Genomic DNA, 13,434 nt, shown 5'->3' with positions numbered 1-13,434 from the left:
TGTGGTGCCATCCGTGATCGCCTTTGTCCGGGTCCTGTTGTCGATTGGCAGCCCATGATGCATTGATGCTCCAGTGTCCAAATCTGGTGCCATCGGCGGTGCGCCGGTGCCGTGTCACGAGTCCGTTCGTCCCTGGCTGCGCGGCGGGCACCAGGTCGGGGCAAGGGAGCGGGGAGCCTGGTGCCGGCGCGGGAACGTGGGGTTGCGGGGATCGGGAGTTGCCGAGCTGGGACACCGAGCAGCGGGCACCCCGCCGCCAAGCCCCTCTGGGAGTCTGGGTGTGGGTGGAAAGGCACGGGCTGACGATCGGGATTGCGGGAAGCAGCCAGGCTGCGCAGTAGAAGGGCTCGGCGACCTCGCGCCGACTGTTTCAATGCATGGAGCGGGCCGTGCAGGGCAATGGGCACGCGGCGGTGGACCGGTGGTTCAAGGCGGCACCCGTCGGCGGCTGTCTCTGCTTCGCTGCTGGGCGCTTGTGTTCCCTGCTGACCAAAGGTTTGGACAGCTACGTAATACAACTGCACAAGTGGCACGCGTCTGCGCATCAGATTGATTTGCTAGATTGAATGTGGTGGGCAATCCATGTCAACATGGAGCGAGAACCTTCATCATATCATGCCACATAACCAGTGATCCAAGATGGCGGAGTTCCGTTCGTCCAGCGTTCTAGTGTACGTGTGAGGTTAAATGATTCCACAACATGGCTCATTGATATAGTCGTATAATAGCATTGCCATAATATAGCCGTAACTGAATTCATGTACAGACACAAGAATAGCCTCAAATAAACAGGACCCAAGCACGCAGAACTAGCACGACCCCGCGAGATGCAGTCTTATGCGAAGTTTACATCTTTAATTGAGTTTTTCACAATCAACGACATCACAATTACACCATAATCCGTAGCTTTCCTCTACGCCAAAACCAGTTGCAAAGGCACTGCGATAGCTGCTCCCCAGGAATGGGGAAATAATCACACAAACAGGCACGCCGCAGGACAGAATGTGCAGACCGCACCCTACCGTATACAAGTTGGTAAGGTGAAACCATGGCACACGAAGACAAGAACGACATATATGATTACCAGAAGGAGAAGTATCAACGCAGCCCTGCAGAAACAGAGATAGAATAAGTTTATTGCCCGCCAAAAGCTCAAATAGCAGTCAAGGAAACATCATAGCATCATATTAAGAGTCTAAGACTTTCACACATAATCATTGTTCAAAAGTGGAAGGTTATGCTGAAAGATGCTTGCCACAAAAAAAAAAGGAGTGAATGTCATCGAGTACATGGCTACATGCATACAGCACTAAAAGCTAAGGATTGATTAGAGCATACAGTCAACAAGCCGCCCCAAAGTACAAATCAAAATTCTGTGCAACTAGTGTATCCACTTTTTATCATGTGGCATCTTATCAATTAAAAAAAACTACTTTATTTCATTCCACCTTTTATCGACACCATTGATGTAATTTTTCTGTTTGCTTTAGACAGAAGATAATCTTATGTGTCAATAACTCTTACTCATACTACTATGACAGATCCAATCCAACAGTAGATGCAATCTTTTGAAACAAATGAAAACCCTGAGTACTGTCCTATATGGGGCCACTATTTGTTTTGCACATAACACAATATAATACCATTATCCATAAATTTGCATTCAAATCAACTCCATTAGATCATGCTGGGAACTGCTTAGTGTATTTATTTTTTTTAACAAAACTGCAGCTGAGATGGGCATTAAGAAGCACAATTAAGCTAGTCCATGGAGGGTGAAAAAATTCAGTGGGAAGCTCAAGAACCAGAACCACGTATAGCATTCATGAGGCAAAAAGGAAAGGGAAAAAAAATCAATATGCAAGAATATGATAGCATGATTTAGTCAGAATATCACATACGTGAGTTTGACGTTTCTCCACCAAACAGTGTTTCTGAAGCGCCGAGCTTGTCTTTTGAACCGTACGGTATTTCCTTGCATATTTGCGGTCTTGTCAACCAGCAGCTCCAAACGATCACCTCTTTCAAGGACCTTGTCGATGTTATCAATCATAACACTACGGACCTGCAAGAAAATAATGAACATTAAATATCTATTTTGAACTGTTAGAACCTTTCTTGGCAACATGCTAGGTCAACAAGAAATCTGTTTATGGTTTGGTTTAAAACGTGTATCTGGAAACAACAAGCAGTTCCACAATGGCAGTTCAAGCACTTTATGCATCAGCATTTTCCACTTCTGGTCTATAAAATCAGCGACCACAAATTACATTTGATGTTAGGTTTCAGAAAATATTTTCTTCAATAAATGAGAGTCTTCACAGACAAAAAAACTGAAAATAAAAGAGTGCATTACCTGATTGATTTCACCTCGCATGCGATTTATTCTATCGGCATTAGGGTCATTTGAATAGTAGTCCATTTGTTGGCTAAGGACCCTTGAGAATTCATCATTCATTGCATAAGCAAGAGCTGTCAGTGCAGCACGGCCATATGCCTTTACAAATCTTCCGTGAATATCTTCCAAAAATGCAAAGGGAATCCGTCCTGCAGCAGAATGTAAAAAACACTAATAAGCTATTGCTAAGCATTCTCAACAGAGGCATGTAGCTGGCCATGGCAATATGAAACTCCTGGCACAAAATGCCTGTAGATACCTAATGCAAAAGATGCAGCTAGTAGTACAAATCAGATATTGAACGCCATATTGCAACGCAAACAGTCAATGGGAAGAGATGCCATCCAGACACAACAAGCAGACCAAAATTTGCCCTTGATTTGACCAACAAAGAACAACGGTTTAGTTTGAATGTATTTGGAGACGAGAACCAGCTATAATTAGAATTACTACTTAGTATAATAACTAGCACCTTTTCAACAACGAATGAGTCTGATCCCAAAGTCAACAGCTGCAAAGCAAAACTAGAGCAGCCAACCCTGACGAACTCCCCCCAAAAAATGCTGAAATTATGCCCCTGACCATCCGTTCTCGGACGCCATTTGGCTGGCTATAGCTGAACCCAATCGCAACTCGTCAGTCAGTTTGTCCCGATCTACCAATCCCCTGAGGTCACCCTGCCCTTGCTAGTAAACACAACAGATGGGCACGCGTGACGACAAAACCCCGAATTACTCCCCCCGGATCTCCGCCTATGGCGTCCGACCACGTGATCCCACAGCCAACCCGCGGACGGCGGATCCCAATTCGAGTTCGAAACAGCCTCGCGCGCGATCGATGCTAGGAGAGAGAGACACGGTACTAGGAGGGGTGGGAGGCGCTTACTCCCGGCGGCGTCGTCGGCCATGCATAGCGCGGTGATGCCGTCGGTGCGCTTGGCGTGGAAGACGTAGCGGTCCTGCGTGTAGGAGACGTGGCTGTCGGCGCCGCCGTCGGGGAGGCGCTCGAGGACCTGGCGCGCGACGGCGCCCGCGTTGGTGGCCGCGGCGCTGTGCTCCGCCAGCACCACCGTGCCGCGCGCCACGAGCGCGTACAGGATCGCCATCTCCGGCGCTCCCTCCTCCCCCGGGTCAGGTGGCCTCCTCTGCCGTGTGGACTCTCCGGGGGGGGAGAGGAGGGGGGAGGAGGAGGAAAAGGGGAGAGCACGCGGGGGCGGGACAGGTTGGGCTCGGCTGGGCCGAGATGGAGACGGAGGACACGCCGAGCTGGCTGGCTGGGTGCCTATTGGGTGGGGTCGGGAGCGGGATCCCCATGTTTAATTGGCGGTGGGGCCAGGCCGGCGCGTGCGTGTACAGGTGAGCTGTTGTGTTTGGGCGCGGCGGCTGGGTGGGTTCGTTGGTTGGCCGGTTGGGGTTGTAGACTTTTTGCAATTTAGCCCTTTATGTAAAACTTTTTTACATATAGACTCCTGACAGTTTGAATTGCAAACATGGACCCTTTCCTACGGTGTTAAATACCGTGGCGCCAACGGTACTCATCACGGCGTCATACTCTTTGGGGTCGTATATTTACACATTGACGCCTACGTGGCAGGGCACGACACCAAAGCACACGGCGTCGTATATGTATATATGGTGCCAAAGCACATGGGCGCGATTATATATCATCGAAGGTGACAATTCTACATTTGTTGCCTTCTTCCATCCACCATGCGCGCGCACGGATTAGCGGGCCGCTTTCAGCCCAATAATTATCGGTTGAAGGAGCATGTACCCACTTAATTAATCACGTGGTGGTGAAGGACCTTCCCGTTTTACCGATACATATGCAATAATTAGTATGTACATTTGAACAAATTATACGAATTCAAGAAACAAATTATGTACATCTGAACATTTTTTAATCATTTTCAAAAAATTTAAGATATGTACATCTGAACAAATTATACGAATTTAAGGAATAAAACAAATGTACACATCAAACAAATGGTATGTACTTAAAAGAACAAAAAGGTCACACCTAGAATAAATTATACAAACCCACGGAACAAAATAGTTGCACACATCGAACATATTATATGTACTCACGAAACAATTTTTTTGTTTGTACTATTTCTCTATTGGATAGGATATTTTTGCTTTTGGGTTGTCTCCCAAAAGTGCACAAGAATTCAAACAAGAAGTACAGTGCCCATTTATAATGTGATAGCCCTGGTATGGTATAACAGCTAATGCGTGATTATCTCTAATGGTTTGCGGCATGTTGATACATCTTCCTTTCTTGTTGTTTTATTGCTTTGTCTTGTATTATATCTAACTATTTATTATTCTCAGGAAGGGAAAAAAGAAAAGAATGAAATGAAAGGGAAGGATAAAAGGAACAAAGCCTCAGCCTGGAGAGACCGACGAGGGAGGCGGAGGTGGGCTGGCCACCTCTTGGAGTGGTTGCCAGTGGGCGCGATTATATATTACCGAAGGTGACAATTCTACACTTGTCGCCGTCTATATGTTCCGTCCACCATGTGCGCACAGATTAGTGGGCCGCTTTCAACCCAATAATTAGCGCTTGAAGGAGCATGTGCCCACTTAATTAATCACGTGGTGGTGAAGGGTCTCCCCGCTTTACCGATGCATGCATCAATTAGTGGAAAGAAAATTCACCGTGCATGCAAGAGTTAGTGGAGAGAGTTAGTGGAGAGAGCATTCATGCACGAAAAAAGACAAAAATGATGATGTGACCCACATGCATGCAAATCTAAAAGCTAAAAAGCCATAACTTCTAAACCGAACATCCAAATTAAATTTTAGTTACACATTATATTTATTACGATGAGATCTTCAAAACAAGACCCACTTAACTATGTTTGGATAATATTTTAAAAATATATTTTTAACATATGTATTAATTAAATACTTGGACACCACGAACAAATTATTATTTCCTATGAATAAAAAATTAAACATGACAAACAAAAAATGGTACAATGCGAACAAAAATATTGAACGATTGTCTAGGAAAATAATAAATAAAGGATAAAAATAAGAAAACTTAAGGCGAAAGAGAAAGAAAAATGAGAAATAAAAAAGAATAATTGCGTAGTAAATCGTAGGAGGGATAGAGGAGGAAAATTGAAAAAACATAGAAAGGGGTTAGTACTATCGACATAACATGGAAAAAGTATTTAAGTATTTTCCTAAATCATGCTAATCACAACTCATTGAGTGGTGTAGTGGTTGTTCAACTCACTCCAAGTGACAAGTCTGAGTTTGAACCCTCCTTGTAGCAATATTTTACGAATTTTATTTATCACTATTTTTTTAATTATTTTTAAAAAAATCTGAGATATGCATATTTGAACAAATTATATGAATTTAAGGAACAAAACATATATACACATCGAACAAATTGTATGTCCTGAAAGAATAAAAATGTCAACACCTGGAATAAATTATATGAACTCATGAAACAAAATAGTTGTACACATCGAATATATTATATGTACTCACGGAACATATTGTGTTTTTGTTTTGTACTATTTCTTTATTGGATAAGAATTTTTGCTTTGTCTCCCAGAAGGGCACAGGAATTCAAAGGAGTACAGTGCTCATTTACAGTGCGATAGCCCTAGTGCGATAAAACACTTAATGTGTGATTATCTATAATGGTATATTGTACGTTAATACCTCTTTCTTTCTTGTCATTTTATTGCTTTGTCTTGTATTATATCCAATGCTTCCTTATTCTCAGGAAGGGAAAAAAGAAAGGGGTAAAATGAAAGGGAAGGGTAAAAGGAACAAAGCGCCAACTGGAGAGACCGAGAAGGGAGGTGGAGGCAGGACCGGCCACCTCTGGAGCAGTTGCCAGTGGACACGACTATATAACTGAAGGTGACAATTCTGCACTTGTCGCCTTCTATACGTTCTGTCCACCACGCGCCCTCTTTCAGCCAATAATCATTTGCTCCCATCTGAAACTACAACCTGCAACGGGTTGTACATATGCTGATATGCAGACATGACGTACGGTTACTCCAATAGTCCTTGGTCCGTTCTCCTGGCATCTTGGTCTGTTGAAATTGATCATTTTGCCAGGGTTAGTTAGGGAGCTTGATCGTGCTTACCAACTTCTTGGATTATTTGCCTACTCCTTCGACACCCACCCCCCCCCCCCCCCTGGCGGGGATCCTCCGCACCATCATTGCCTCCCAGCTTTGCAGGTGATTCCTCCTCTTCCTCCTCGGTCCACCAGCTCATGGCCTCTCTACCAATCTGTTCCCTGGCTCTCCTCTTAACCTCTTAACCACTGTATTATCTGCATTTGTTTTATACCTGTCCTAAGGTTGGATCTGACATCACAAATACAATGCAATTGCTCTGATAGCTCAACTGCATGCTTGATTGTTTACCTACGTGAGGGTGACCGAATTAGGAGATTTAGAGGCAAGACCTCTAACTAAAACAGGATGAAAATAGACACCTGCAGCCATTTGGTTGTTCTGATGCTCTAATAGGTAGGTTGCTGCTTCGATTATGTTTGTTCTAGACCACCAAAAAGATGGTGAGCAATCTAATACAGTACCATGGACAGGTTTTGTAACAATAGATTTTAAGTAAAAGGGATAATTCTACATCTACTCCTGCATGTTTCCTTTGCCATGCTCTGTTCAGAACTTGGATTTAGAGGGGACTGCAGGTATAGTTGCTGCTGTAGCTCACAAATGACAAAGCTAGAATAGCTATTTGTTACACTGGAAGCTACATAATCAAGAGGCCTTCGATTCACATCTGACACTAGAGTTCTTAGTATATGGTTGTACTTCTAAACTATGTCGTCTTGTGTTAAGAGTGATAGTGATCAACATGCCATTCTGCCGTATGTCTTGAACATGCATATGTGCCCAGATCTTTATCATGGTGAATCCATTTATCATCTGTAAACATGCTTGGGGTTGCAGCTGAAAAGATTAGGGCTGTTCCTGATGCGTATATGATTTGGATATCAGGCTTCGAGCATCAACTGTGACTGTTACATCATGCTAATTCGTTTACCTGATTTTATTACCTGAACATTCTGCTTCTAACTTCTGATTTTTTTTGTTTCATTGCAGAGATTGGGCCCTCAGCAATGCGAATCTGTACATCTACAAACATCATGATAATAGGAAAAAATCAGGTTCAACCTCAGATAGATCTTTTCCTTGAAACTTTCCTTTGATGCCTAATATGTTTGGCTCTATGTTCCTGCAGACCAAATTTTAAATCAGGTTCAACCTCCTTTTTTACGGATACTAAAGATAGATTTTTTTCCTTGAAACTTTCCTTTGATGCCTAATATGTTTGGTTCTATGTTCCTGCAGACCAAATTTTTGTTCTAAGCCAGTTGTTCTCCTATTGAGGTCATACCTGCAACTGCCTTTAGTTTGTATTCCCATTACTTTCATACTGCATATCCTCATTGTCCATGTCAATCTAGGTGACATTATTTTCAAGCCAAGCTACACATGATTTTGGATACGCATGTTGTTTTGAAATGCTCTACAAATTTTCCTTCCAAGTCACTCATTCACCTATTGAAGTTATCCCTGCAGGTATCCTTAGTTTTTATTCCCATTATTTCTCATACTTCATTCTATATGCTCATTGCCGATGTCAATTTAGATGACATGTATATTCTAAAGCCAAGGACAATTCAGGTACATATAATTTTGGATATGTTGGTCTTACCATATCATATACTCCTTGCTCAACCTTTTTGATGGATCTGACCTTATCACTTGCAATTTATACCGTCACGAAACGAAAGTGTTCTTATTAGTTTGCGAAAATGTGCTTCTTATGTGCTTTCCAAGAGCCAAGTTGACACTTTTTATTGTTGTGCTAAAATTCACATTTGCAATCAACAGGCTAGTAAGGGTCCGTTTTACTTGCCATCACTTACTCAGCTCAGATCTGTTGGTCATTAGGTACATTTTCTTTGTCAAATCTGCATTCCGTGGCATCTATTCGTGCAAATGGTTAAAGTTTGCTCTCTCTTCTCTATTTTACATTTTGAGCAGCTCATTTGGACCAGAGCCTCAGAAACTGACCGCTTGATCGTGTCACTGTTCTTAGTTGTTTGATGACGGTTTTGCCAAATTTACATTCTCTGGATTTACTTTGATTCATTGCTTGCAGGAAAGGTACAATTTACACGGGTCATCCATGACTTGGACGCCGATGCAATGGCTATGTTTAGAATTTCATATTCATGTGTCAGACACTTATATTTTGGTTGTGAAACAAACACAGCTATTTCCACACTAGCCTGTCTAAAGGTTCCTTTTTTAGCACTGTACTGGCAGGGTTATGACTTATATGAATTTATGGAATGTGCCACCAATATTTTGGTATGTTTCTTTAATAACAACGAAATGTCTCCATGCTTACTCAGATCTCTACAGCATACTGAATTTTTGAAATTGCAACGACAGACAACAGCGCATCCACGCAGAACAGCCGTGCTACATTTACAGGCGCGGCGTAGCGCACCGGCCGTCCTAGTAGTCTACATGTACGTAAGAATCGGATGGTATCCGTATACCAATGTCAGAAACAACACGACAAGGCATAGAAGGGTGCTAGGGGCCTGCGACCTTGTACTGCTGAAATCATTTCGGCCACCTCTTCATGCGACCAGGAGTCTGTGAAGATCCCTAAAGTTATAAAATTCACGACTTCTAAAAAATAAAATCCTACTCAGAAAAAGGAGCAACCGAATTCTCCTTGGTAAAACTTGAGTACGAATCAGTCTGCCAGCTAACCCCTAACGAATTTCCAGTAAAGACCAAGATAAGATCACACTAATGCTTGGATTAATTTGCACTAAGTCATCTGCTTCAAGCTTAACTGCCTATACTACTAGAACACAGCAACTGCATGCATTAGTGCATTACCACGTATTTTCACCAAGCTTCTTGTCGTTGGCTCGTTACTTCATATTAGCATTCAGCATGCAATGCATGTGACGAATCTAGGGCCTCTCCTTTGGAATTCTGGCTTGGCTAAGGGAGGGCTGTTCGCTTTAGCTTATAAGCCGGCTGAAAAGCTGAAACGGCTGATTTATTGTGAGAGAAAAATACTGTTTGGTGGCTGATAAGCCGGTTGAATAAGCTGAAGCGAACATGCCCGATCCTAGCGTCTTGACTAAGGTGAAGTGACGCATAGCCATTTTTGAAAATGAATAAATTGTATACCACGATATATGTTGTTGCCCAAATGTTCAAAATGGAATATACACACACACATCATGCAACACATATATCAAGTTTGGAGAAAGTTGAAGTTCATTATATATTTAAAACAAAAGGTAAAAAGAGGTTACACGACATGTGTTTTTGATCCTCACAGCAGCACCTGGTCTCTAGGAAACGGCGCCAGAGGCAGCGGCACCGTGGCAGCTATGCTGCCTATGCACGTCGTACTTGTAGTATCGCCACATAGGTGCCAGCGTGGCTAACGACAGCGTCAATTGACATGGCGCCGTACCGTGTATTTATGACGCCAATTGACACGGCGCCGTACAAAGGGTTCATTTTAGAAAATCTTTTCGTTTGGGGTCCATAAGTAAAATACTTATGAAAAAGAAGCTAAAATGCAAAAAATATACGTTGGGGTTTGGCTCGGCGGTGACGGGGGCGGCCGTTGCTTTGCTTCGAGAAGACCAGAACCGAGTCGGGATCCTGCTCGGGCTCGTCTCGTTCGCCGACCGCTGCCACGCTTCCGAGATAGATGGGGTTTTCGCCGGGTTTATTTACACAATGCCACGCGTGATCTTAATTTTTTTTCATCCCCCGTGTACTACAGTAGATATTGATGCCGCCCCACTGAAGATGTTGAGAGAGGGTTCGGGTTTTGGCCATGAGCCGGGGCAAAGCCGCACCGTGATAGATCCACACGATGGTGGCGAGCTCGGCGGATGTTGGTGTTGCAAGACACTCTCTTTGATTCGAAATATTTATCATCTCTAACTTTTTCTTTTGAAGTTTGACCGTTGCAAATATACGAAATGATAAGTTATATTTAAAATATCTTTGATTATAAGATATGATACAAACAAAATATGTGATATAAATCAACAATGATAATATTTGGATACCGAGACTGAGAAGTGCAGGGAACACATGCTCAAATGATGGAAGCAGTTCCTCAGTAGTGCCGTTGGGTAACCGACATGTGGGACCGGGTCCACCTGTCACAGCTACTGCAGAGGAGCAGGTCCAAACGATGGGCATTCGTCAACCGAGGAAACACAATGAAACAAAAATACAATCATCCTAAAATGTTTTGCCATAATCCATTGAACTCATGGAGTAATGCGTTTGCATTAGTGTTAAACTAGACTTGAGGATACCTAGCGAACTTCGAAAAGCGAGGAGTAAGATCCAGGATTCGATGAAAAAGAATGCCACTACATAGGAGTCCACTAAGATTAGCCAAAATATATGGTCCGATCACTGCTGCAATGTTTTGCCTAGATAACATCTGATCCATCTAATCTACCCATGCGCGCATTGTTACGGATTAGCGAACGGCACGCCGAAAAAACCATCCGACCTGAGCATTGTTGACACTTGACAGCACCTCGCAAAAGAACATCAGTAGAGGGTTTCACGCCGGTGGCATCAACCCGACGCCACGCGCTACCGCGGTCCGCCGCCGTCTGGCGGCACGACGAGCTGCTCCGGGTCGAGGTGCGGGTACCGGCGCAGCGCGGCGCGCTTCATGTCCTCCATGCCGCGCTCGTACCCGGCCAGCGCGTGCTCGGCCAGCCGGAGCACGTGCTCCGCCGCCCCGGCGCTCCTCGCCTCCTCTGCGCTCGCCTTCTCCGCCTCGGCGTGCTCGGCCTTCGCCTTCGCCTGCGCCAGCTCCCGCCGCAGCGCCTCCGCCTCGCGCTCCCGCGCCGCCAGCTTCTCCTCGAGCTCCAGCGCGTAGCCCAGCGAGAACGACACGCAGTTCGCCGCCTGCCGCGCGTCGCCGGTTGCCCACGATCACAAAGCAACCAAACTTAGAACGGGATACGATTTGGGGAAACGAGCAGCGAGTCGGTATTGTACGAACCTGGAGCATTGTGACGTAGCTTGATTGGATGACATCGGAGGGCCTCGCCGCCGAGAACGCCTGCTCCCGCGACGGCGCGACGATGCTCTGCAGCATCTGCCGTGCGGCCTCCCAGCCGGCGGTGTCGCCGTCGTCAGGTAAGTCAGGCACGTGCCGTGGCTCCGGATCATGTTCACGGACGCTCCTCTTCGATGATGGCTTCTGGATGGAGAAGCCCGGCGGCGCCGGGGAAGGCGTGCCGGACAACGAGCCGCCGTGGGCATGGTCAAGCGGCGTGCCCGGCTCATGGCGAGACGGCCCCTGCTTCGTGGCGTCCTCCGCCAGCTTCCTCTTCTTCCCGGACAACGGCGTGTCGCTGCCGGGCTCGCTCTTCACGGTCACCTTCTCCCCCGACGCCTGCGCCGCCTTCGCCGCCCGCAGACTCATCATCATGTCGTACACCGATGGATCCATCCCTGGAACGTATCCACAACACTAAGCCATGGAGTGCCTGTTACCGAACACACGTCATGGAGTGCTCGAGTTTTACCTTTAGCACTACTAGCACTAGCAGTACGAGGAGAAGGCGCCGCCGCCGCCGGCGGCGGCGGCCGTGAGCCAGTGATCATTGCAGCGGCAAGATTGCTCTCGGAAAGATACGTCTTGAGATCGACCGCCGCGCCGTGAGCACGCAGCAGCTTGTCAGCCACGGTCTTCTCCTCTCTGGTAAGCACCGGCTCGGCGGTGGAGTTCTTCGACGGCTCGCCCCACTTCACGGGGCACGGCCACGGCGTCGGCGACCTGAGGAAGAAGAACTCCTCCTTCCACCCCTTCAGGGAAAGAGGCAATCCCTTGAAGAGCGTGCCGGCGGAGTCCTTGCCCCGGAACCAGTACCACCCCCTGAGCTTGTGCGCGCACAGCGAGAAGAAGTGCCGGAACACCGCGAGCGACGGCGGCACGCCGGCGAAGTGGGAGAGGACGACGAAGGCGGCCATGACGCGCCACCCGTTGGGAGCGACCTGGCTCGGCGCGACGCCGAAGTGTGCGAGCGCCTCGCAGAAGAAGCCGTGGAGCGGGACGCGCATCCCGGCCTCCAGCGCGTGCGCGTACACGCACACGGCCCCCGGGGGCGGCGGCGAGCACGCGCGGTGGTGGCCGGCGGGGAGGATCGCCGAGAACTCCCCCGGGACGCCGTACTTCCTGCACAGGGCGTCGAGGGACTCCTGGGTCCTGAAGGAGGACGCGAAGCGCTCGGCCACGGGCCTCGAGAGCGCGCCGCCGCCGCTGGCGTCGTCGTCGGTGTCGCCGCCGTCGAGGGCGGCGTCCGGGGCGCGCGCGCGGATGGGATCGACACGGAGGGGCAAGGAGGCGCCGATGATGTAGAGGGAGGACGAGGAGGACGACGACGAAGGAGAGGAAGGCATCGCGCACCTGTGTCTTGGTGTGGCGCAGAACAGCAGAAGCATGAGTGAGCTCGAGTAGGGAGGCAGCGGGCGGCAGCAGCCGGTAGAAGAGAAGCCGGTGACGATTGAGGACTACTCGTCTGGACTCCCTCCCTGGTCCTGTTGCCTCTTGGATTCTCTAGGCGCTTTCTTTGCTAGACCTAAGACTAAATGCACAACCGGTAGGTTAAATCGTAAGACGAATCTATTAAGTCTAATTAGTTCATGATTTGATAATGTGGTGCTATAGTAACCATTCGCTAATGATGGATTAATTAGGCTTAATAGATTTGTCTCGCAATTTAGCCTAGGGGTTCTACTATTAGTTTATGATTAGCTCATACTTGGTCCTCCTAATTAGCATCCGAACATGGCGATGTGATAGGGTTAAAGTTTAGCTCCTAGTATCCAAACACCCCCTTAGTTACTTTAGGGACTATTTTAGTCCCCTTTAGTCATGACCCCTTAGGTTCTAGTGACTAAAGTTCTGCCTGCGACGGAAGTTGAGTGGAGAAATATC

General features: G+C 46.8%; 2 protein-coding genes across 2 annotated transcripts; both read right to left on the bottom strand.

Moving 5' to 3' along the window:
• Positions 1 to 705: 705 nt before the first annotated feature.
• Positions 706 to 3,625, bottom strand: LOC101769335 (vesicle-associated membrane protein 711). The gene is made up of 4 exons (XM_004964660.3): positions 3,284 to 3,625; positions 2,357 to 2,547; positions 1,902 to 2,065; positions 706 to 1,109 (listed from the first exon to the last, which is right to left on the bottom strand). Exons 1-4 carry the CDS (start codon positions 3,501 to 3,503, stop codon positions 1,019 to 1,021), a joined length of 666 nt encoding a protein of 221 aa, XP_004964717.1. The 5' UTR covers positions 3,504 to 3,625; the 3' UTR covers positions 706 to 1,018.
• A 7,103-nt stretch (positions 3,626 to 10,728) lies between these two features.
• On the bottom strand, positions 10,729 to 12,934 carry LOC101759474. The gene is made up of 3 exons (XM_004966631.2): positions 12,023 to 12,934; positions 11,494 to 11,948; positions 10,729 to 11,396 (listed from the first exon to the last, which is right to left on the bottom strand). The coding sequence occupies exons 1-3, from the start codon at positions 12,894 to 12,896 to the stop codon at positions 11,076 to 11,078; spliced, it is 1,650 nt and encodes a 549-aa protein (XP_004966688.1). The 5' UTR covers positions 12,897 to 12,934; the 3' UTR covers positions 10,729 to 11,075.
• Between the last annotated feature and the right edge of the window lie 500 nt (positions 12,935 to 13,434).

Source organism: Setaria italica, chromosome IV (genome assembly GCF_000263155.2).
Source record: "Setaria italica strain Yugu1 chromosome IV, Setaria_italica_v2.0, whole genome shotgun sequence".
In the NCBI taxonomy this organism is placed as follows: domain Eukaryota; kingdom Viridiplantae; phylum Streptophyta; class Magnoliopsida; order Poales; family Poaceae; genus Setaria; species Setaria italica.
The sequence above is the reverse complement of the archived record's forward strand: the minus strand, read 5'-3'. Positions and strand labels throughout refer to the sequence as shown.